Here is a 26,123-nt window from a genome sequence, read left to right on the forward strand (position 1 = left end):
ATGATTCTGTGGTGGGATTCATGTGCTTCATATGGGTGTTGAATGTGCTTTAAATGAATAGTGTGGATCTGCCCTAGGTATGATGTTCATTCAAGAGTGAATTGAAAAGAACAATTTTAAAAGATACTTCTTACTCTTACTCATTTTTCAGACCTCTTTCTGAAGTAAAGGGTCAAATCTGTAAAAACGTTTGGAACAGCCACATTAAAAGATAAGGGCGGGGTATTCCAGGCAGGGGGTTGCCAACCCTGCTTGGATATGGATGTCTTTGCAGAAGAACCCTAGTCGAGGTTTACCAACAGCACAGTCCAAACTATATCTACTTAGAAATCAGTTCTGTTGAGTTCTATGGGGCTTAATCCCTTAGTAAGTGTGTTTAGAATTGCAGCCTTCAGGAGCCTCCATCTTTACTCCCCTAAGCTCCCATCTAACATCTCCACAACACTAGGCTCCTTTGTCTCTGCAGTGGCCTTCTGGTGACTGCCCTGGCTGAAAGCAAGTCGGCTAGATTAAATGTTCCCTACCCAGGCTCCATCTTTTAGCTAAGATTTCTCTCTTAATTTCCAATCAGATTTTTTTAAAATTGTATGCTCCAAGCAACTGTGAATGATGCTTAATGTATCATGCTTAATGACAATCACTGGGGCTCACCCCGTGACATCACTGGGGCCCACCCTGTGACATCACTCGGGCCCGCCCCTCAAATCTCAGGTTTTGGGATGCTTCTGACCTGGCAACCCTACAACCTACCTCACAGAGTTGTTGTGAGGGTAAAATGGGACAGAAAGACTATGTATGTTGCCTTGTAGGAAAGGTGGTGGAATATTAATAAAATTGATTTAGTGGCGCCTCCTTCCAAGAAGCGTGCATGAAATCATGCCTTACTGAACAGAGCGGGAGTTATTTATGAGTAAAACACGCATAAAATTGACGGTGGTATTCACAGCATTGATTTTTTGATGAACTCCAATTCCCAGCAGCCCCTACTACGTGCAAGCAGAGCTTCTCTCGCTTTCTACTCTCTCTCTCTCTCCCTGCGTAAATTGTAACACCTCCTCCCTTCAGGCAAAGTTGGCGTCAAAATCCTGCCTCCTGATGCTAGCGTGTTGCCTCTGTGGGTGGGATGGGGATTCCGAACCCAGGCTCCATGCGGGCAGGAGACTCGTCCGCAGCTTTGCCAGTCAGTGTGATGGACAAGGCTCTGAGACAATGACCACGTAATATCAGAAGGGCGGGGCGGAGAAAAGGAAGAGTGAAATGTGACAAGGTGGGCGGAGCAAGTAGGCTTGCAGGGTACACTATTGCTTCGGTGAGGAGAGGAGCCGCTTCGTTTTATCTTGTTGCTGGACCGGCAGGACCCTGGTAAAGCCATGGGGGCGTATCTGAGCACTGTAAGTACCCGGCTCCCAAGACTTCTCGGCAGTTACAGTCCTCCCCCCGCCCCCGTATATCTGTCCCTGCTAGTAATTGCCTCCAAGAAAACGGGGCGAGGTAGTAGCCTTTGCAAATGGCAGCAGAAATTCATGCGCCTCTGCACTGTTTTATTCGACCTTGCATTTCCTACTTAAAGCGCACCATGCTTTGTTTATGCAGGCGCGCTCGCGTGTATGTGCTTGTGGGCGAATGCAGCTTGAGTTTGCAGAGGGGATCAGTTGAAGGATAATGTATTTCTCCCCTTGCCTACGTTGTCTTTAAAAACGACAGACGGCCCTGGGACACTTTCTTAAAGAGAATGGTAAATACTACTTCGGATGAGTTGACAAAGGATTGCTGGGCATTATTTGGTGGCGGGTGAGATATGCCTGTACGCTTGAATTAAAGAAGAAAAACTAGTTTAATGGACCGAGAAATGGTAAGTAGAGGCCTTGTCCATCCAGAGCTTGCAGGGAGGAGTTTGTGAGTCATCGTGCTTTGACAACTCACAGGAAAAACACTCCAGACTTTCTTGGCGATCACCAGTTTGGAACATAAAGGCTTTGCCTTCTATCTGTTGCTATCCATCCACCAATGGTGTTTCTTCAGTAATTTATGGAGTTTTGATTTATTTTTAAAAAGGGGTGTGTGCCTAATGCAACTTAATGTATTTTTATGTTGATGATGATGATGACTATAATTTTTGCTTTCTCTTTTTGGGCCCAGTTAAAAAAACATTAGGTGCTCCCAGCAGTATGATCCTCACCTTGGCTTAAGAGCAAATAACCCAATTCATTGTATGTTTATTCATAAGTAAATCTGGATAAGTTAAGTCTTGCTCCCAAGTACATGTGCATAGAAGCTGTAGCCTTAAGCTTCATAGTAGGACTTACTCCTGAGTAAATGTGGATAGCATTGGGATGCACATATTGCTGATTTTTTTTTTTTTTCAATAATTTTTATTCAGGTTTTCATAAAACATACAAGACAAAATCATAAAACATTCAAAGACAAAAAACAAAATCAAAAATAGTTAAACAAAAAGAAAAAAAGAAAAAAAAAACAAAAATAAAAAATAAAGAGTAAAATATTGACTTCCCATTTGTCAAAGATCAAATCAGTTATAAGTCTATAATATATAACAATCCTGTCTCTTAAGTCATATTATAAAATCACTTTCCTCCAATAGTTATCTTACTTAATCATCAAATCTCATAAACATTACTTTATTCTTTCCACAAAAAGTCAAAGAGAGGTTTCAATTCTTTAAGAAATATATCTATCAATTTTTTTTTTCCAGATAAGCATATCGATTAATCCATCTCATTACTAATTATGATAATCTTGTTGTCATAACCATAGTCAAAATAAACATTTCAATTAATCCATCACATCAGAATCTGTTAGGTTCAGTAATTTCAGTAGCCATTGTTCTATTATCCCTATTAGTTCCATTTTCCATCTTCCATCTTCAGTAGTCTTGTTAAGTCCAGTAATTTCAGTATCCAATCTTCCATTATCAGTATTCCATAATAATCTTGCTGTCAAAGCCATAGTCATATAGTAAGAGTCTGATGGGAATTACCTCTATCCCAAGTATTTTCTTGCCATCCATTCTGAATAGGTTGCTGAAATACTGCTGTAAAATCATATCTCTGTTCTTTTTTTCAAAATACACTGGGTCATCTCTTGAAAGTTTTTCCATTGTCACATGGCTGCAGTTAATTCCATAGATTTTCTCTATATTGGGCTCCATCACATCATTCCAGTCCAGAAGATTATCCATGCCATTGATAACTTTATCTCTAGAATCTTCATTAATTTCTTCAGAGATAACATTGAGTTCCAAACAATAGATTTTATTTCTAAAGTCCATAGACTCCAAATCTTGTTCCTGTTCCACGTTTGTTCCAATCTCCGGGATCTCCTCTCTCACAGGGACCCCTGTTCCAGTCTCCAGGGTCTCCTCTCTCACAGGGACCCCTGTTCCAGTCTCCAGGGTCTCCTCTCTCACAAGGACCCCTATGTCTTTAATCTCCTGTATCTCCAAACAATAAATTTTGTTTCTAAAGTCCATAGACTCCAAATCTTTTTCCTGTTCCACGTTTGTTCCAATCTCCGGGGTCTCCTCTCTCACAGGGACCCCTTCCAGGGTCACCTCTCTCACAGGGACCCCTATATCTTTAATCTCCTGCTTCATTTTACTCAATTCAATTTTCAGCTCCTTACAACCCTGTCGCAGGTTTTGTTTCGTTATCTCAATCTCATCCATTATTTTCTGAAACATAGTTATTTCCAGCTTCTCAGCCACTTTCTTAATTGCCATTTTAAAAGAAAAATATAGGAAAACCACTTCTTATTTCAGCAACAATTGGGTTAATACTCCAAACTTGGTGACATCACAGTATAAACAGAGCAGACAGCCTTATCTCTCCATGTTTAAGTAAACAAAATGCAGTTCCCAGGATCGAAACAATTAATGGCGGTCGTCAGAAAACAGATTCGTCAAAATAAAATAGACCAAAAAGAGAGTAGTCTCAGACAATATAATATTCTTCAAAATAAAAATCTGGAATAGAAATCCCTCTTCTGTGTATATCTTTAGAATGCAAATCCAGGACAGCTTTTTGCAACAAAAACAGAGATAAGCTATTAATTAGTGAGTAGCAGAGAGAAGTTATGGCTCCCCAGTGAGATGTCAAAAACCGATCAATCTGGCAAATCTCTTTTAAACAGCAACAATTTAAGTCAAGTAAAAGAAAAATATAGAAAGAAGGGTGCTTGCCTGTTAGTGCGTTCTCTCTTAGAAGATAAGATGAACGTTCGCTTTTCCAGATAGAGCTTGTTGTTAAAAATCCGTCCCACCTTCGTCGGCTGGACCTCGTCCCATAAATTAATGAGATCTGGTCGTCCCAACAAAAATAGGCTTTGAGGTTAATCTCTTCGTTTCTCCCTACCCGGGAGAAGTTTAATCAGTCAAAAAAAGAAAAAATCTGACTGATATATCTGAATAAGCTTCTTTTGAGGCAGGAGCCCGTCTCAAGAGCAGGCACAGGCTAAGTCACCCTTCCCGGAAGTCCCCACATATTGCTGATTTTTAATGGACCTTGCTTCATCCATGAGCTTACTTATACTCACTCAGTGCTTTTAGAATAATAGTGTAACAGAAGGGTAATAATTCTGCTGAGAAAAACATTGCAGTCCTTGCAGATAAGTAGAAGAGCATATGTTTTGCAAGTGGAAGGTCTGTGGTTCAATCCCTGATAGGCCTTGAGAACTAACAATAGGAAAGACCTTGCGAGACTGTGGAGAACAACCATTCTCCAGTCCGGCTAGATGGTGTGAGGTAAGTTGGACCATTGGTCTGAGATACTTGCAGTTCGTAACTTCTGAAGAAGCAAACCCATGTACAGAAATGACACAAATGTTGAAAGGCAGCACATTCAAACCATTTTCATCCACCAGAAGACCTTGAGGGTTCTTGATTCCCAGGAAGATTATCATGGCATGCCTGGTTCCAGTGATTAGTCAGAGAAGGAGCAGCTGTGGGGAGCTTGCTTTCTCCCTTGCTGCAGGAAAGAACATTATGATTCAAGTCCCAGCTGCTCTTGGACTGGAGACCTGAAAGGAAGCACATTCTGGCTCCATGTATCACCTAGAGGGCTAAGGGCTGCAAGATTGTGTATCTGTGTGTATCCTTTTAGCTTTGGGTGTGTGTGTTTTGTTTTCTATTATTGGAGCTTGTAACCTGCCTTGAGAATTATTTGGTCAAAAGGTGAAATATAATTTTTCACAGTAATTCAGAGAAAAATGATTGTCACAGTCCACAATAATTAGGTTTGATAACTCATCTAGGGTTTGTTTTTAGATAACCATTTGCCTTTTTTACTTATGGGCAGAACCTTAAGGAAATAGTGGTTGTAGATTCCAGGGGAGGGGGTACAATTTCCTGAAACCCAGATTATGCTTGCTAGGGTAGAGGATATTACTTTCTGACCACCACCCCGATTGAGCGAGAACCTAAGTACATCAGCTGTAGGACTGATTATAGTTTTTGGGCCTTTCTGCGGGGTGCTGCTGGGGTATCCTGTTTCTGGGTCCCACCATTTTTTGAGCACCAATGGCAGTGTGGTGCTGGTCGTGGAGATTTCTGCTTCAATACTGGGGAGGCCTCAGCCTATGGAAAGGATGTCAGCAGCTTCCTACAGCTCCTCAGTCATCCTCCGTGGGAGTGTAGGATTATTCCCTTATTCAATTAATTAATTAAATTTAAATACATTTACCAGATCTTCAGTATAGGTACTTCAGAGGTAATAAACATGGTGCCCTCCACATGTTGCTGGACTACACTCTCATCAGCCCCATCCAGCTTGGCCAATAGTCAGGGATGATGGGGGTTGTAGTCCAACACCATCAGAAGGCTGCCATGTTGGCTATGCCTGCCCTAATACAGTAATACACCAGAACCGAAATATCTTCTAAAAACATAAACAGTTGTGCCTGCTCAACTGTCACCAGTTAATTTTGTCTGCAGTTATTAAAAAGTTAAGACTAATCATTCCATAGAACAAATGGGTACTGTGTATATGTACAGTAGTTCTATTTGTTTTGATTCTGCTCGGGAACGTCTGTGCTAGAAAGTAAGCCACCATTATTTACATGCCCATATCCTTTTTCTGTGACTCCTTACGCAGGTTAAGCTGGACTAAATAGAATTTACCACCACCACTTGAAACTTGATTGAAGATGTGGATGAAATCCACAAGAACTGAATTGAATACTTCTGTATTGCTTAGCTTTCCAACATGTGTTGGGGCCAGCAGTATTTTTGTAATAGACATGAATGCTTGTATAGTCCACTTGACATAGATCTATGGTACAGTTCAAAGAGAGCACCATGGCTTTTTGTGTCGATCCCTATCACATTCTTGTCTAGGTGTCCCTTGACACCATTAAAAAAGGAGATTCTGTACACTGTATAGGCTTGTTCATTTGCTGAAAGATCATAGTGAAGATCTTTATTCCATAGTTGCTGCTCACAGTCCCATAACTACCACCATGAAAAGTATGAAGAACATGAATGCTGCCTTTGGATTGACATAATTCTCTGTCTATATCCATATATCCGTGGTATTTGCTTATAAGAATGATAGCATGGCTTTGAATGCATATGGCAGACATTTTTGACATGCACATGGGTTGTGTGTGGCTGTAACAAGAACCATGCTGGTTACTGCCATTCATTCTTTTTGGCTTGAAACTCCATATTTCCACCTTTGATGGATCTCGCCAAAGTCTTGCTGGCATTTTCTAGATGCTAACAATCATTGGCAAGTATCAACAATACTTTTTTTCCCTAGCCACTTTTTGCCTGCCCAGCCATGTATGTTGCCCTGAAGGCCACCAGCATGAAACTTAATTTTAACTCAGTGGGCACTTGAGTGATTTGGACTCTGCAAGTAAGATAAATCCGTTCATATTCTGTTATATTAAAAAGTTAGATTATGTTACACAATTATGTAAAACACAGTGGGGCACAAAAAAAGTTGTGGGTGTGATACCTGGGTCTGTGGCTGATAGTATTATTGGCTCAGGATTGTGAGGGGTATATCTCCTTCTGGAAGCGCCTTCTCAGTGGGTTACAGTTCTGGTTTCCTCAGGAGATTTACAGGCTTCCTTGTTGTCCACTTCTCTTCCCATCACCTCTGTTGCCCCAGAAGATTTCTCTTCCTCTTCTTTCCCTTGTAACTTTCTGCTTTCTCTCCTGCCTGTGCTCAGTCACAGCTACATTAAAATCTTGGGGTTTTTTTAATTGATTCCTACAAGCAGCTCTCACTTCTGTCCCTGGCTACATTCAAAAATAACATCTCAGCAAGAACCAGGAAGTGACTTATTCAGACAAAGGAGATGGCTGTTTCTGCTCTTCTTGTAGCTTCTCCTGCCTTCTTTTGCTCAGTTTTTCTACTCCTATTTCATTGGCTGGTGGAAGAAAGTGAAAGAGGAAAAACAAAGCAGAGGCCGAGGAAGAGAGGAGATCATGTGTGCACCTTCCACTCTCTTCATGCCTGCCAGCTGGTCAGTGGTCATTTAAAGCCTCCTGGGTTCCATGGCTGTGGTCCACTGTTCTCCAGCCATTTTTAGCCAACCAGCTCTATTGACCACTCTGCAGTGTCTTTTCCAAATGTGCTCTCCAGCAACTGAGCCTGCTTAGTCCCCATTGGGATTTGTGTGGGGCTCCCCCCCCCTTAGGTTTGATCTTTAAAACTTTGGTGCTTCTGGAAACACTCTGGTTCCCTGTCTGGTTTTTGCTTCTCCAAATCCACTGAGCTGTCCATTCTCCTTGCTGCCCCCTTATACATTGATGGCTCTGTAAAAATAATTCATTACACTGAAAACAAGTGTGTCCTTTTTTGTAATCAGTGGGATTTATAGAAGTAAAGCAAAATATGTAGGATATATCACTTGCACGTCCTTGCTATTAGCAACACTTGTTAGTAGGAGAAAAGGTTGCATAGCAGAAATGACTTGGTAGGGTTGCATCACTTTAATAGACAAAGTTTGCAAATATCTTGGAGTCTGCTAGGCAGGCTGAATTTGCTATTTTTTTTCCTTAGCAGGCATTGTGAGCACCTTTCCCCCCACTGCTTCTGGCCAGTGTGCAGTTCGTCTCCAAACTGAGCAGAGTGCTAAATCTGAATCAGCTAGCAACATGTTGCTTAACCACACCCTTAAGCTGTAGCCAAGAATCCTTAACTAACTGAAGTCATGGTTGAAAACGTTAAGAATAGAATGCTGGTTGCTTTGTATTTATTTCTTAAAGAGAAGACTAATTTCTGCCGCCACAAGGGAAGGGGGAGAATCCATATAGTTTTGTCTTTCTTCACAATAATGTATACATCCAGTCCATTATGTTTGAGTTGGACTATGTCTTCCAAATTCTGAAAGCACAGGAAACTGATGAAGATGTCAAGCCTGTTTTTGCCTTCTGCTTCCTTCACTGGTTCTTAGTTGAGATGAACTGCTAATTTGGAAAACCTTTAGCTGCTGGAAAGCTTTTTTTGTTATTTTAACTGAACTTCCATGAGGCTGTTAAAGTGACTGACTCTGTTTAACAAAACACACGATTGCACTTCATTTATAAAATGGAAACATTAAAATTCTCATGATTGTCTTATTTATTTATATTTATTTGAAATATTTGCAAATATTACTCTTCATCCAAGAGACCCAGGGTGGCAAAGAATAACATTTAAAAAGCACAACAATAACAAAGCAAATTAGTCAGCCTCATAAAACTAATAACAATAACAACAATAGTTACAATTCCCAGCAAACCTTAGCCAGCTACATACAATGCACAGAATTCTTTGAGTGGGGAAATGTGCTTTAAAGGTATAGCGAAGGGAAGAAAAAGATTTAGAGCTGCTGTCTTTTGCAGCAGCCATGCATCTCATGTAACAATTAGTTTTACCTTTAGATGTTCCTTTAATAGCCTCATCTTCTGTCTTAAGATGTTGCCTTGGTGTTGCACTTCTTTCAGTGCAGGCTGCATGGCCAATGCAATGGTGCTGCCTCTTTTCTCTGTACTGCAGTCTTGTGTTTGAAAGTCCAACAAGAGGATAAAAGTCGACAACAACAACTCATAAAAAGATATTGGGTGTTCAAAGCCTAGAAAACAAAATTTATCTTCCAGCGTAATGCTAGATGGCAACAATGAGAGCTGCTGAAGCTGCTGCATTGTTGGCTGTGATTGGGCAGCTTGGAGAATATAACATTGGAAGAGCGTAGGAAAGCAGCACCAACTCTGTTAGCCTGAGAAGTGATTGACCACCCTCTGACTTCTCTGATAATATGCTGGGATGGTAATAGTTTATGCCAGTGTAGTATAGTGGGTAGAATGTCAGATTTGAGTCCCCAAATTGGGCGCTATGTCTGATGTCCAAACTCCTTGGAGAAAAGGATTACAACAACTACGACAAAAATAAATTTTCAATCATATGAGTTTTCTGGTGCAAGAGGAGACAGGCTGTAATGGGTTACAAGAATGGCTAAAATATCAGCGTGGTACATTAGTATTCTGCGCAAACTTATGTCAGCAAGACTGTGGTCAAAATATTTACAGGGAGCTCTCACCTTGTCTTTTTCAGTGGGACATTCAGAATGAGAGTGTTTATGTTCTCCTTTAGAAAAGGCATTTCCTGCATTAGTGATAAATGAGCATTCGTGCCAGCTCTGGGAATATCTAATATTTCAGCTAGACTAAGTAGATGGATTTTTTAAATTGCTTGAGCACCATTAAGTGCCTGGGACAAAAAACATGAGTGTTTTTTCAAATAAGAGGAAAAACATGTTCTGAACTTCTTTTAGGGCCGTCACCAGCCTGCAGTAGGCCCTTGGGCACCAGACTGCAGGGGCTGGGTTAGTGCGCTGTGTGTGCACTCCTACTATCACCCAATTTGGTGGGGGCATTTTGACACTACTGCCACCATCTTGGGTGATGGCAAGCATATGTGTGCAGCACTACAGGAAGTTGCCCAGCCAGCCCACGCTGATGGCAGGGGTCCCTGGGAGGTTGGCTGCCCCTCTGCAAACTGCATCAGCGTTGGGTTGCAGGGTGCATGCTCCACAACCCATTGTTAGTGTGAATTGCAGAGGAGCTACACCTACCCAGCTCCAGCAGCAGAGGCTCCTCCCAGCACCAAGGGCCTACCGCCATTGCCCAATGTGGCCACCCACTGGTGCGAGGCCTGACTACTTTGATAGCTATATTCATCAGAAAATCTACGTATTGTAATGTTTGAAGATAAAATGAAGGTATTTATTGTGTTCAAATAGATTTTAGATGTACCAGTAATGTGGTTTATGGTGCATAATCACATATATGTTTGTATTAAAACAAACGTAATCCTAGGTAAGTGTGCGATTGCCACCTTTATGTGTAGAAAAAAGTGATTTTTGATTAGGATGAAAAATGAAAATGGACTGCCTTCAAGTTGATCCTGACTTATGGTGACCCTATGAAAAGGGATTTCTTGGTAAGTGGTATTCAGAGGGGGTTTACCATTGCCTCCCTCTGAGGCTAGTCCTCTCCAGCTGGCTACGGCCTGCTCAGCTTGCTGCAGCTGTGCAAGCCAGCCCCTTCCTTGGGGGCAACTGGGCTCCTTGGGACTATGCAGCTTGCCCACAGCTGCACATGTGGCAGGGCACGTAACCCCTGAGCCACTCACTGTGAGGTGATCTTTAGCTGGCCCTTGACACCCAAGAGACATGAGCGGGGATTTGAACTCTCAGACTCGGGACTCCCATGAATTAAATTTTTTAGCTGTCTCCTAAATGTACAACTTCAGAATTTTTTAATGCTTATTGATATTTGTATATGTGCCAATAAAGGATGCAAAGAAGTCCTAATTTGCTGCCTCTATTGCATCCTCAAGTAATTGTTCAACAGAGTTTTTTTGGGTTGTCTGGAGTTTGGTCTTGCCTGTTGGTAAGGGTGAACCTCTGGAGACAATGGAGGCCTGCTGTAACAATGGCCTATCATTTTGAGGATAAAGATGTTTGACTCTGTGTCAATTTAGTTGCTACCGTTAATGTTCTAGTTCTAGCTGAGGTGTCCAATGCTGCATCTTCTCCAACTTGGTGGGATCAATTTAAATTTGTGTGGCCTGATGATGTAGACAAGGTGTTTGCAGGGATGCACCCAATTATGTGCCATCTTGATCCCTGCCCGTAATGGCTAGTAAAATCAAGCCCGTGTGTGTGTTGGCCGGGTGGATCCAGGACATGGTTGAACACTTTGTGTGTGAAGGGGTGGTGCCTGCCACCTTAAAGGAAGCAGTGGTGCAGCCACTATTGAAAAAGCCAGCCCTGGGTCCTATGGCTTGTAACAACTGTTGCCTGGTGGCAAATACCTCCTTTTTGGGAAAGATTGTGCTGAAACAACTGCAGACATTACTGGATGAGACTATTGTTCAGACAGGCCTTTAGAAATTGGAAACGTTTTACCAACCAGTTTTATTCATGTGCTACTCACATTTTTATCAATGTTGTTATTATTGCATTAAGTTTTTATGCTGTACACTGCCTTGTTATATTTGTTGTAAAAGTACAGTTTATAAATGTTTAAATAAATAAATTTCAAAAATGAGTTGCCATACTGGTTGGGGCCTACATGTGTCGTTAAAGACTACTCTGATTACAATATGCAGCATTTATATGTGAACTTTTTGTTTAGCGCAGCCATCTTAAAATACTGAATGTATCGGGGCATTTGAAGCTGTGTTGGCTCCACAACAGGGCAGATAAAATTTTCATCTATACTATCTTCTTTTAGATGAACTGGAAGTATGCGAATGTTGCAAGATTGTTTAGAAATGTTGGTTTTGGAGGAATAATACATTTCAGTAAAATGGGCTGTGTGTTTATCAATCTGTAGCATGTTTAAACAACTGAAACAAATAGTTTCATGAAGTTCAATGTCGGTTGCACAAGGTAAATTTCCCCAATCCTTTTCTTTGTTCACTTGCATGATGACAGATGATCTCTCCTCCCCTGCCTCCCCACCCCCGGCATGCAAGTACTCTTTTGGGAATTAAAGCACATGTCAACTAAGAAAGAGCAACTTGGTAAGTTGCCATTAGTTCAAATAAAATTCAGTCATTGAGCCAAATCTAATGAACTTTCTTCAGAATGAAGAGTTGAAAGTAACCGGATAGGTGTCAGCAACTCTAGGCGCCAGGTCCAAAACCCTGAGAAATACCTGCTGGCACTCAAATTGCTATTTCAGAGTAGAGCAGTGGCAACAGGACTTGATGTAAATCAGCTTTGGCAGAGGGAGATACAATCTTGTCCTCTCTAAATCCTCTCATAGTGGCCCTCTTGTAAAACTGGTTACTAAATAGGGAGGAAAGAGTTTATAGCATCTTAATTTTGTATTTGACCCACTTGATATTTCTATAGTCTAGCATATGCCTGTATAGGCACTGCCCTTCACATATATGTGATTCTCCACATTGCTGTAAATTAGACACCCTTATAAATTCATAAATGCAACTTTACTTCCCATCCTGTATCATGTTTAATTTTAAAAAATCTTTTAAATTGTATTCTTTATATTGTACAGGACAATTATGGTTTTATGTGCTTAGGAGAGGATGAAGATTGGATTTCTAGACCCTTGGCTCTGATTCTGGCTAAGAAAAGCAAATCTAGTTAATATGCAAGAGACCTTTGTATGTAATTAATATAATAGAATCATAGATTAGTAGAGTTGGAAGTGGTTTATAAGGCCATTGAGGCCAGCCCCCTGCTCAATGCAGGAATCCAAATTAAAGCATACCCGACAGGTGCCTCTTGAATGCCTCCAGTGTTGGAGAGCTCACCACTCCCTAGGTAATAGGTTCCATTGTTGTACCGCTGTAATGGGTAGGAAGTTTTTCCTGACGTTCAGCCGAAATCTGGCTTCTTGTAACGTGAGCCTGTTATTCTGTGTCCTGCATTTTGGGATGATTGAGAAGAGATCCTGGCCCTCCTCTGTGTAACAACCATTCATGTACTTGAAGAGTGCTATTGTATTTTCCCTCAGTCTTCTCTTCTCAAAGCTAAACATGTCCAGTTCTTTCAGTCTCTCTCCTCATTGGGACTTCTTTCCAGTCCCCTGATCATCCTCGTTGCCCTCCTCTGAACCTGTTCTAGTTTGTCTGCATCCTTCTTGAAGTACGGTGTCCAGAACTGGATGCAGAACTCAATATGAGGCCTAACCAGTGCCAGATAGAACCAGTATTTTATGTGATTTAGAAACTATACTTCTGTTAATGCAGCCTTAAAATAGCAGCCACATTGCACTATTGGCACATATTTAGCTTGTGATCAACAACAATTCAAAGATCCTTCTTGCATGTAGTATTGCTGAGCCAAGTATCCATCATCATGCAACTGTGCATTTGGTTTCTTTTTCTTTTGCACTTATCCCTGTTAAATGTCATTCTGATGTTTTCAGCCCAGTGCTCCAGCCTATCAAGATCACTTTGAATTTTGTTTCTATCCTCCAGCGTATTAGCTGTTCCTCCCAATTTTGCATCATCTGCAAATTTGATAATCATTCCCTGCACCACCTCATCCAAGTCATTAATAAAAATGTTGAAGAGCACGGGACCCAGGACGGAGCCCTGTGGTACCCCACTTGTTACCTCCCCCACTTTGAGAGGGAACCATTGATAAGCACTCTTTGAGTAAGACTCTGTAGCCAACTGTGGATCTACCTGATAGTTATTCCATCCAGCCCACATTTAGCTAGCTTGCCAATCAGAATATCATGGGGCACTTTTGAAAGTTTTGCTGAAGTCAAGACCAATTATATCTACAGCATTCCCACTGTCTACCAAAAAGGTTACCCAATCAAAAAATGAGATAAGATTAGTCTGGCAGGATTTGTTCTCAAGGTGTTTACAGATTGACCTCTTTATAATCTGCTCCAGAATTTTCCCAGGACTTGATGTCAGGCTGACTAGTTTGTAGTTCCCCTTTTTGAAGATAGAGACGTTAGCCCTCCTCCAGTCATCTGGCACTTCACCCATCCGCTGAGATTTCACAAAGATAATAGATAGAGGTTCTAAGAGTTCTTCAGCCAATTCCTTCACTACTCTAGGATGCAGTTCATCAGGTCCTGCAGATTTGAGCTCGTTCAAAGTCATTTGGTATTCCTCGACCATATGTTTATCATTCTCAAGCTGCAATCCTGCCCCTTCAACTTCACATTTCCCAGGAGGGTCATAGACCCTCTTTTGGGAGAAGACTGAGCCAAAGTAGGAATTGAGCACTTCTGCTTTTTCTTTGTCATCTGTTATCATTTTGCCATCCTCGTTGAGTAGCTGTGCCACTATTTCTTTTCTCTCTTTTACTGTGGAGGTACCTGAATAAAGCTGGTTTATTGCTTTTAGCTAACTTCAGCTCATGGCTGCTGGTCAACCATTTCTTGTCTTTCTTACTTTTTAAGGCAGACTGCTAGTTTATAGCCCAGAAATGTTGGTAATAAATATCTCTGTCTGTTTGAATGAAATTCAGTTGGGAAGGTGTGGGGCATGCATGCACAAAAAGACCCAGAGGGAGGGATCAGGTGTGTATGTATGTGAAAAACAAGTGTTGGTAGTTTGGAAGAGGCAAAAAGCTGTGAGTTGACTGAAGGCACCTTAGGGATCTGGTACGGAGTAGCAGATCTACTGTTTGCTTCCATTTATATATATCTATATCTATCTATCTGTCTATTTAATAAAACAGAGGTTTTTATTGTACTGCCAAAATGTTTTGGTTTCCACCTTCATCAGTTGCTAACATACAAATGTTGTTACCAAGGTGGCAATTATAGAGCTTTAAGGATGGAATGCTCAGAAGGGGCTTCATTTACAGAAGCTAAGTAATGTTTGTCCAGTCCTCCAGGTTAAGGCCATGTGGTGCCAATGTGTCCAGAGAGTATATCCAAAAGTTCTCCCTCTTAGTTAAAGCTGCTGGATCTGTTGGTATGTCTAGAGCTGTTATAGAAAAGTCCAACAGGCTGTGTCCCTCAGTGTTGAAATGTTTTGCACCTGGTTGCTCCTTGCCAATTTGTGGTTTCTGAAGCATGTGCATAGGTCATTTGTCGTTTTCCTACGTATTGGATATGACATCCTCTTGTTTTGCATTCAATGAATATATATATTTATAGGTAAAACAAATATTACTAAAACACCGTAAATCTCCTATGTGCTCTTGGCCAAAGGAAATTAAACCCTGATAGAACCCTTGGTGCATCTCATCAGTTGGAAGTAGGGAGCTTCCAAAATACATTATGTGTGTGTCCTGTCAGTGACATAATATTTGTTAGAATATTTATGAATATAAGCTGGGAAAGTCTCCAGTTCAGATATTGCCTCGGCCACATATTCACTATGTGGCCTTAATGAAGCCTCTGTTTCTGTGCCTTAATCTTCTCTCCCCATCCCCAGCTACCATTTGGAGATGACGTTACTGACATGGCTTACAAAATTGTTGCAAGGGTTTCTGAGATAATGTATGTGAAGTACTCAGAAAGCCATATATACAAAGATAGTATATTCTTCTCGCTTCATTCCTGCTCTCTGCTTATTAATGAATGCCAGCAAAATAAATATTACCTGAGCTGTTTTAAAGGGAAAAATAATTAATACCTTGTGTATTGCTTAGCCCGTGTGGTGTAGTGGTTAAGGTGTTGGACTAGGATCTGGGAGACCAGGGTTCGAATCCCCACACAGCTATGAAGCTTACTGGGTGACCTTGGGCCAGTCACTGCCTCTCAGCCCCAGAGGAAGGCAAAACCACCTCTGAATACAGCTTACCATGAAAACCCTATTCATAGGGTCACCATAAGTTGGGATCGACTTGAAGGCAGTCCATTTCCATTTATGCAGCGGCAGGGATCCTCTGGCCTGCCACCCAATGTTGGGCTGCCAGGGGTCCAGTTTGGGCTGCCAGGGGTCCAGTTTGGGCTGCCAGGGGTCCAGTTTGGCCTGCAAGGGCATTTTTCATAACCCACGCCCAGCTGTCAGCTGATGTCACTTCTCAATTCTGCTTTGGCTGCCTGAACAGTCACTTGCAGCCAAAATAAGATTTAGCCCCAGCTTATCAGTTGATAAGCAGGGATGAAATCCTGCTCAGTTTTGCTGTTCCCAACTGAGAACAAGCAGCCCCAGTTTTTTGCATGCCTTTGCTGCGGTAGGACTTTGCCGCCTGGTGCCTATTCTTGCAAACTGCATCTTCCATTCTCTTCTCCCTGTCAGTCCCCATAAGCTGATGGGCGGTAGGAGAGTGCCTTGCTGAAGGAGGGGGAAGCTTTTTCCATTCAGTGGAAATCACTACCCTCCCTGTGCCACTTGGAAAGGGCTTTGCAAACCTCTGAAATCAGAGGTTTAAGGAGCCACATGGAGAGGGATAAGCAGTTTCTGCTGCATGAAAAATGCTTCCCTCTCCTAGAGCAAGGTGTGAAGCTGCTTCCAAAGAGCTTTCAGACAGTCCAGTGCTGCTTTCAGAAATCCCAACAGTTGGGACTTCAATATGCAGCATCACCTGAAGTCCGGCCCACCAGGGGGTAAGGAGATAAACTTTAACGTGTGGGTCCTCCACACTAGATACTACTAATGAGATGATGCTTACTCTTAGAATTTTTTTAGGTTTTTCTTTCTTTCTTGTATCTGTTTACCAAAGTGAGCTATTTATCTTTTGAGTCATGGTAGTAATGTTGTCTTTCTCCTTTTTACATTGCAGTTGGGAAGAATTGCAGTGTCTCCAGTATACTTTGTGATCAGCTTGTTCATGAGGCTTTTCTCTAAGCCTCTGCCTCCCATTACCCTAGAGACTCCAGATGTGAAATATGCTTTAAGGCTGATTGACAAAGAGGTAATATCCACTTTAGCTTCATTTTTCTTCCCTCCTTTCCTCCCCCAACTGGTTCGAATAGAACAAGATATATAGGCAGTTCTAATAGGTATAATCTCAGCACATGGAGGTAACGCTGAAATTTGCTGTATTTACTGTAACATACTACATATTCCTCCAACCTGCATGGACTAGAATGTAATTTTACCAAGGGGACTTTCCAAAACGCTTGTGCCTTTGGACAGATCTTTGCTTTCAAAAATACTGCATGGTATCACTGTATTCCTTCATGTTTAAACGTCTTCCCTTTGGAAAAATTAGTGTGTCGGGGAGACTTGCAATGTCTAGGTCACTTGATGACTGCAACATTGCGTAGTGTCTTACCTGTGTGAGTTGAACAGATCTAAAACAAGGATGGAACGTGCATGCCGCTGTTGGCACCTCAAACACAAATGCTGTTCAACAGCGCCAGTTCACACTGTCAGTTGTCAGTCACTGACTGGACTAATTGGTGCATGTCCACTTGTGTGCCAGTCCATAATTTCTCCTACAAAAGGAGTTATGATGGTTTTCTTAATACATCCAACTCACTACCTTCATTCTGAAATGAGACAGACATGGGAAGTCATAACTCAATGGTTTTTCGGCATGGGTATGTCTGTTCTCAGTTTAGGATCTACCAGTCTGTCCCACCTCCCATCCTGTGATATGGAATTTTTATAATAAACTATATATTCTTTAGGAATATTGAAGTTATAATAACTCAATATGTGAATCAAAGTTGAAAATCTCTTCTCTATTATTTTGTTTCTTTTATGTCACTTGCAAGGTCTCTTCTTGGAATGTTCAGTATGCTAGGACAGGAAGACCCTGGAGATTAGATTTTGATGTGTAAGACCTTGCTAAAGCAGGCGCAGCATCTCCATCAGGTCAGGAAGGACCAGCTTTGAAATGTATTACGTGAACAAAGTAATGGGCTGGTATTAGAGTTGCTGACTATTATCTGGTTGGATAGTTTTAATGTAGGCAGCATCATAACTATGTATTGATGATCTATATCTTTTGGATTGGAAGATGCTAATTTTTTTGTCCTGGAGGGTATAAAATTGTAGACATCAATGCCATGTGGCAGAGCTCCATCGAACATCATGGGAAACTGACCACCTGTAAGTTTCCTTACTAAATAAAGGCCTGCCTTTTTGCTATAAGCCTGTGTCCTCAATTTCTTCAGGACCTCTGGTGCATTGGACCCCTAAATTCCCCATCACCTGTGTGACTTCGCTTAGGCCCTTGTGTTACATTGTCAAAATACTTTTTCTGCCAATTGAGTGCCCTATTCAAGGCTTACAATTCCTCTGATGGATTCTGGCCCCCATTTGGGAATGGTTGGTTGAGAGTAGGGATGAGATTCGTTATCTGATTCCGTTCCTTTTTTCAGTTCGTCAAATGGGCTGCCAGTTCCTATTCGCTAGAAATTGTGTTCCACTAATCATTGCGATTCCCAGTTCTCACTTTTGTTATTTTTTCTGAAATATTATGTAATTTTCTCTGTTTTATGCTGCTGTATATTTATATAATATATACAGCAGCAGCAGATTATGTAATTCTTGCAGCAGATTTCTTTTTAAAAATTACAGTGTTGCTAACAGCCGTGAACACACACAAAGAGTAGGAGCCAGTTCGATAATGAGATAAACTTGTGGATCCCAGAATTTGTTACCAAATCTGATTTTGCAAATATTCTACACCATCCCCAGTTGAGAGTAGGAACAAAATTATCTTAACAAGTCAAGAGGCTTCAGACCTGTGAACAACCCATGGAAAACTGAAGTGTGTGGGTAATCATCTGTCTCCCCTATAAACAAGGGTGGTTCTTTTCTCTGCAAATAGGCAATATTGAAATTTGGTTTGTATGTTGGTTAAAAATGTGTGGTGAATGTATAACATTTTTTTTCAAAGCATGGACTTGACTGCTTTTCCTTTTTCAGGAGGTTACTCATGACACCAGAAGGTTTCGTTTTGCCTTGCCAAGCCCAGAACACATTCTAGGCCTCCCTGTTGGTATGTTATTATATGAAGCAAAGTAAAACTTTTTATAGTGTAGCATATATGCATTTCCCTAAGTGATTTTTGAGGGGAAATTGAATGGTAACCCCAATTTAGTTGAATTGTGGGGCCTGGAAAGGAAAGAACTTTATAGGCAGCATCTCTGTCCTCTCCTGCCCTTTCCTACAACTGTGGTTGCTTTTTCTCCAGGAAAAGTAAGGCTCAGGGGAGAAAAGTATTTTCCCCTGGCTCCTTTTATTACTGTTCTTTTTAAAATTATTGTTACTGCATCCAGAAGGACAGCAGGAAAGTCTGCAGCAACCATGTTGAACGTTATGATTAGCTAAATGTATAAAAGACTGAATGTCCCAAGAGGAAAAACACTGATCCTTGAAGTGTCAGGAATGTTGAAAACTACTCTTCTTGCATTTATTGGTGTTGCCTTTTTACTTTACTTGTTTATTTCTTCCATGTTGGAACTGAAGGTATCATACATGAGTTCCCAGGAGGTTTGTGTTCTCTCTCTCTCTCTCTGGTTGCAGCACAATTTCTTTTCCTGCTCTGATGGCTGATGAAAATCTATAATTGAAGGCAGCTGTTGCTTTGATCTTCCACACAACAGGGGCACACATGTTGCTTTGTTCTTGTCCTAACCCATGCAAGGAGTAGACTGTGGCTAAATCAGCCAAAGCCTTTAGAGAAAAAATGTTTTATTACCAGCAAGTGGGACTTTGTTGAGAAAATAAAAACCATTTTATACTGTATGTCTGTTATAGGACACTGATGCAGTAGAAAAACATGTTAATATTTGCAATGAAGTTACCACAAATTTTTACTTTGTTTTCAGTTCCAGTTTTTAGTTATTATTGGACCAAGTGATCAATGGTCCTTTTTAGATGTTGACAGTACAGATCTTTTATTGTTTGTCCTGCAAATGTACAACAAGTTGTGTAAAGTGTCTGGGCATTTTTGGTTCACAGTTGCTCAGCTTGCCCACATTTTGGGAAATTGCCCGTACTGCATAACGAGTACTTAAACATAGGCTTGTGAGATTATTGCTACCCAGGGACTTACAAATCAACAGCCTTCTAATTACAGTATTGCATTGTGCTGTGTTGCTGTCACTGTTAAACAGGTGCTGCTTCAGTGTCAGAGTTTTAAAATGCTCCCTAACGTTTTTGGCAAACCCAGCCTCTGATTCCCACCATGTTGGCCTAGGTTTATGTTTTGAGTGAAGATTTTAAAAAACAATTGTTTAGCTCTTAACATTTAAAAAAATATATTGGATGTGAATAGGACTTCATTGCTGGTGGAAGAAAGTTTGTTATATTAAATGAATGGAAATGGGCCGCTTAAAACAATTGATCTAGCCTAGTGTATTGTGCAATATGGCCTAGTTATTGTGCCATTAAAAGCTCTATAAAAAACTTTAACTGCTTAGAGGTTTTATTTTCAATTAAGCAATGCGCAAATTCTGTTTAAATCTATAAACAGGTATTATGGCTTTATCTAGCAAGTATAAAATTGATATTGGGACAGGGTTTGCTGAGGAGAGGTAGTGACAAATCTTTAACTTTGTTGGATTATTTGAAATTTTTATCTTAAAGTTTTATAGATAGATGTGTTGATTATCTGTTAACGCAACCAAAATCTGTTAGGTATCCAGTAAGTTAAAGGAGGCTGTTATCAAGGAAGGGAAGCATATTCTTCAGCCTCTTCAAAATCTAAAGTATCTTCTTAACTTTTTGATTTATTTCTAGGGCAGCACATCTATCTCTCTGCAAGGATTGATGGGAATCTGGTGATCAGGCCTTATACGCCAGTCACCAGTGACGATGACAAAGGTTATGTGGATCTTGTTGTGAAGGTAAAGGTTGTTAGCTTTGACTGTTGAGGATGATTCCTTCAGAGTAACAAAACAGTAATTTGAAATATCTCATTGTACTATGTGAGTTATTCATTCTCATTTGTAGCCCTCATAGATATTCCTAGTACATCTGTGTATATGTGTTGTAGTTGTAAAACTCTGTTGATGATCAGTCTGGCTATACAAAGTGTGTGAGCGAGACTAGTTTCTCATCCTTGCATTGCCCCCAAAGAAATTCTAAAACTAATCTGGTTGATACAGTAATGTTTGTTTTTAAGGATATCTTTTTTCTGTTCTCTCTCTTTCAAACAGATATATTTCAAAGGAGTTCACCCAAAATTCCCAGAAGGAGGGAAGATGTCTCAGTACTTGGAAAACCTAAAAAAAGACGACACTATTGAGTTTCGTGGACCCAGTGGATTGCTTGTCTACAAGGGGAGAGGCAAGAAAGATTGATTTTTATAAATAACATGTGCTCATAAGAAGTGGCAAGAACTGCCTAGTTACTTGGTATCCCAGGGTAGCCAACATTGTGCCCTCCAGAAGTTGTTGGACTCCAATTCCCATCATCCCTGACCATTGACTATGCTGACTGAGACTGATGAGAACTGAAGTCTAACAACACCTGGAGGGCACCATGTTGACTTCCCCTGCTCTGTCCTATACTAATTTCCTCAGAAATGGAGTAAGACCCCAGTCCCTTTCTTAAGGAGACATGGAAGACAACAAAAGTTCATTTAAAAAACCCCAAATACTTTGTGTTACTAGTAGAGTCAACATTAAAGCTAGTGACTCTCGCTAGATCAGACATGGGGAACCTTTGGCCCTCCAGATGTTGCTGAACTACAACTCCCATCATCCCTGGCCATGCTTGCTGCTGCTGAGGGGGGTTGTAGTTCAGTAACATCGGGGAGGAGGGACAAACGTTCCTCATGCCTCTGCTAGATGGACTCTACCTAGATGGACCCTGCTGCCCTGGGTGCCTACTGGGAGGAACGGCCGGATATAAATTTTATTACAATTTACCAGATGCACATGAAAATGGATCTCCTATGTGCTGAAAGATGTGCAGAAGAGGGTTGCCATTTGGGGGGCTGGTGTTGCAGATACAGCTTGGTGTGGACTTTAGCTCTCACCCAGGGACTTCTTTATGCATGTTGGAATCTATTTGATGATCTGAATTGGGCCAATGTGTATGTAATGGCACAGAGTGCTCATAGGAATACTTTGGCCATTTCTTTTTATATTGCTTTAGTCATTCTGAACAGGGATTAAGAACATGTACTTCCAAAATCAAACCAGAGAATCCCAGGAACTTTAGTTGTTTTCAAATGCTAAACCTATGTTTACCGCCCAGAGAACTATTGCTAGTCAGGCAGTATATAAGTTTAATAAATAATAAATAAATAATAATAATAAACCATGATTTAGTGCTGTGGTGACCTTGAGTGCAAATGTTTCTCCTCCCATTCCTTGAGTGCAAGGGGAGGAATTACCACAGTTACATAACCACATTTTCCTGTTTTAGAATGAGTCTGGTTTTGTTGCAAACCATGATCTAAGTTCTAACTTTCCTTGAATGTGGAGGGAGGGTGTGCATGGGGCCAATGCTTGCCACAGTACATTCTTTTAATTCTAAAGCTGGAAGCATTGTGTCTGAATGCAGCTTCTGTAGTAGAAAGGTGTCGGTGAGCTCTACCACCTTGGCTCCAAATTCAAATTTTCTAGTTACAGCTTGTATAGGATTGTACCTTCCTTGAGAGTAGTAGCAAGTAAACCACCACAAGAGTGATGAATCCTGATGACATTCTAGCCACTTCCTGCTCTTTCTCTTGCCCCTGTCCTGCTGAGACTTAACAGGATAAGGCAGGGATGGGGAACCTGTAGCCCTCCAGATCTTGTTGGACTCCAGCTCCCATCATCTCTGACCATTGGTCGTACTTGCTGAGGCTGATAGGAGTTGCAGTCCAGTGAAATGTGAAGGGCCAAAGGTTACACATCCCTAGGATAGTGTTTTCTTCCTCCAGTCACCATAGTCATTCATGTAAGGGTAGGAATCAGGGCTGTGGAGTTGGTACACCAAACCTTCAACTCCGACTCCTCTATTTTTCTACTGTCCGACTCCACCCAAAATTGCTTCTTGTCAATCAAAATTTATTTGGAAGTCGGAGTTGGTACATTGCTACCGACTCCAACTCTGACTCCTCCCAGAATTGCTTCTGACTCCACGACTCCAACTCCACAGCCCTGGTAGGAATATTGGGTGGGGGTGCGGGGTTTGCTTTTCTCAGCGTCTGCATCTAGCCCTAAAACCGCTGCTAGTTTCTTTTCTTGCTGTTTCCGCAGGGGTATTTGCTATTCGTCCAGACAAGAAATCTGAACCAGTACTGAAACATGTCAAATATGTGGGGATGATAGCAGGTGGAACAGGTATGAAAGATTATTTGTTTCATTTTGTCTGTTGGTTTTGCCTGTCATCTCAATGAGGTGGCTGCTGTTTGTTTGACTTGACTGTGGTTATGTTTTTTTGCTTCCCTGAAGGAATTACCCCAATGTTGCAGCTCATTCGAGCTATTGTGAAGGACAAAGAGGATCCCACCATTTGTCACTTACTCTTTGCTAACCAGGTAAGTAGAAGTCCTTAATTTTATTTATGATGGATTAAAATCGGAACAAAAGGCAGTATTTTGCCAGGGCTAAGAAAAGCAGGGTGTTTTTTTTAAAAAAAGGGCAGAAATATTCATTGATGTGCAGTGCAATCCCATGTATGTTTACTCAAAAATATGTTCCATAATTTTGAGTGGATGTTGCTCTCAGATAAGGGTGGATAGGCTTGCAGCCTTATTCTTTTTCCTTTTAAAGAGCTCAGAGCAGCTTGCTTGTGGTTCCCACATAGTATCCCATTCCAGGATTTTTCTGGACTCATGCTTGGCTTCAGCAGTAGAACTAGGTCAAGTTACATCAGACCATGCTGTAGACCAATTTTCCATAACCTTGGGTCTCCACATGTTGCTGTCCTTACAGCTACTGACCAGTAGTCAGGAATGATTGTAATCCAACAACAGCTGGGGACTCAAGGTTAGGGAAGGCTGCTCTAGACCAGGATGGAAAACCTCAGGCTCAGGGGCTTAATGTGGTCCTCCAGGCTTAAAGTGGCCTCCTGTCTGGGCCTTGGGCCTCTTCCCAGGCCACATCTCCTCCACAGGCCCCACCTCTCGCTGGTCCACATCCCCCTTGAGTCCTTTTGTCTGACTGGAATTTGTTCTTGAACTATGATGATGCCTCTTGCTTGCCTGGGTGGCGAATGATCTGTATGTAGCTCTGTGTAGAAACCTTGCACTAAATGCAACCTATTGTCCAAAGGTAAAGGTTGCCTGAATTGCTCCACTCACGTTCGCCTCTGCCCCCCCCCACCACCACCTCAGGCAGGTGATCCCCAGAAAGTTGGTCACAAGGCAATGTAGCCCTTGGGCTGAAAAAGGTTCTCCACTCTTGCCTTATATTCTGGCATCATCTCTATACTTGCTGATGTAAAGATATTGAAGCTAGTTGTGATTTGTATATATTCACACTTAGTTGTGCTGTTTGTCTGAATTGGGATGACTTTTATGATACTCTGGTAGGGCTGTCATCCATATATGTGTGTGTGTAACAAATATTGAAGGAAACGTAAGCTAGCCTGAAATTGAATGAACTGTGGCTTCAACCCTGTACCTGCTTTCCTGAGAGTGAGCCACAATGAACTCCATGGAATTTACTTCTGAGGAAGCTTGTATAAGATTGTGCTGTCAGGCTATGCTAATTGTTAATTCACTTTTTTGTCTTTCTTACACCAGAACCAAAGTAGCTCAAAAACTAAACAAGTGTGTCCTTAACACACAGCCTGCCTCCTAATAAATTAAAGTCCATCCCGAATTGGGTGGTTTCCCAATTTAAATTCTGTAGTCTTTGTTGGTTTTTATTAACATGGTGCTTCTCATCTCCAAGATTGCTTCTGCATTATGTGTCCTCCATTGTGGCAGCTGCCTTGAGATAATCCCATCCAAGAATAGCTTTCTTTCAGCAGAGGCAGCTCCAGAAATAGGTGTCTCTTCCAACAACAGGTGCAAATAAAGTTTTCCTTGCAGCCCTAAATATAGCCTTTTGTTGCATGCCAAATTACTTTGAATGGGATAATACTGCTTCCTGTATACATTCATAATCATGACTTCTCTTAAATAATGTTTGGTGGAAGGCTTAAACATTGTCTTTGTATACTTGTTTTCTTAATGTGTGGCAAGTAACTTGCAACACATACTGAAACATTGCACTATATAGCTGGGGTGGGCTGACTTAAATCTGATGTGGTCTGATTCTTTCTTCACTAGGATTCCCATAGCCCACAGAGGTGTGTTAAATTCATAAAGTAGGATAAGGCAGAACTAATCTGAGCTGTGAATTGATTCTGTGTTCTTGCTTAATAAAACAAAAGTGCCTTGCTAGGTCAATTGTTTATCTAATCCAGCATTGCAAGAATCACAGCAATTGGCAAGTGCTGAGTAATCCGCTGGAAGTTCCCCAGTGGTTTTCTGATGAAGCATGATCTACCTTCTGCTGATCTCTGCTGCATTGGATTGTCTGTTTCAAGCAACATGGTGATATGTCAGTACATGGTTTAATCCCATATCACAATTCTAGGTTGGTTATTTATTACTACAGGAATACCCAGCATTAATGTACGCAACGTGTCCAGAGTGAGTACGTAAACCAGAAATTACTTAAAGTGAAGCACTTCCTTTTTTCACTGATCGATGCATATACTGCACTGCAATCGTCATATACGGGCATAACTGATGTAAATAACGCATTTATAACTAAAATAAACACAGTAGGCCTTATTTTAAGAAAAAGTTTGTAGTTGGAAACTGATCGGGCGGTGGCATCATGCCATCAAGTGTCCGTTCTTGCGACGCGAGCGTACGTAAACGGGAATGGTGCTACTGTAAATATGTCCGTACTCGCGAGTGTCCATAAAGGGAAGGTCCGTATAGCGGGGTATTCCTGTACAGAATGTACTATTGTCCCAAGGAGGTCTGTAAAATTGGGCCCTGTGACCTCATAGCCCAAGCTGTTCATTACTTGCAGTACAAACTCCTCATGGATTCTTTAAATGCTGCTCCAAGAATGCCTTAATGGGCATAAGAAGAGTCCTGCTAGATCAGACCAAAGGTGTACCCAGTCCAGCATCCTGTTCTCACAGTGGCTGACCAGATGCCCAGGAGAAGCCCATAAACAGGACAAGCAAGGGTCACTCTCCCACGGCCTTTGGTAGAACAGCCATCGTGGCTAGTAGCCATTGATAGCCTTATCCTCCATGCATTTCTCTAATCCCCTTCTAAAGCCATCCAAGTTGGTGGCTAGGCCAGCTCTTGTG

The 26,123-nt window shown here is 41.4% G+C and overlaps 1 protein-coding gene across 1 annotated transcript in view; it reads left to right on the forward strand.

Moving 5' to 3' along the window:
- The first annotated feature begins 1,254 nt into the window (after positions 1-1,254).
- LOC133363100 (NADH-cytochrome b5 reductase 3-like) overlaps positions 1,255-26,123 on the forward strand; it is a 30,628-nt gene continuing 5,759 nt past the window's right edge. The window contains exons 1-7 of the mRNA XM_061582174.1: positions 1,255-1,391; positions 16,687-16,818; positions 18,786-18,858; positions 20,604-20,710; positions 21,023-21,152; positions 23,057-23,140; positions 23,252-23,337. Of these exons, the coding sequence (XP_061438158.1) occupies positions 1,371-1,391; positions 16,687-16,818; positions 18,786-18,858; positions 20,604-20,710; positions 21,023-21,152; positions 23,057-23,140; positions 23,252-23,337 (633 nt within the window). The 5' untranslated portion in view covers positions 1,255-1,370. The remainder of the gene's footprint in view (positions 1,392-16,686; positions 16,819-18,785; positions 18,859-20,603; positions 20,711-21,022; positions 21,153-23,056; positions 23,141-23,251; positions 23,338-26,123) is intronic.

This window comes from Rhineura floridana, chromosome 8 (genome assembly GCF_030035675.1).
Source record: "Rhineura floridana isolate rRhiFlo1 chromosome 8, rRhiFlo1.hap2, whole genome shotgun sequence".
NCBI lineage: Eukaryota > Metazoa > Chordata > Lepidosauria > Squamata > Rhineuridae > Rhineura > Rhineura floridana.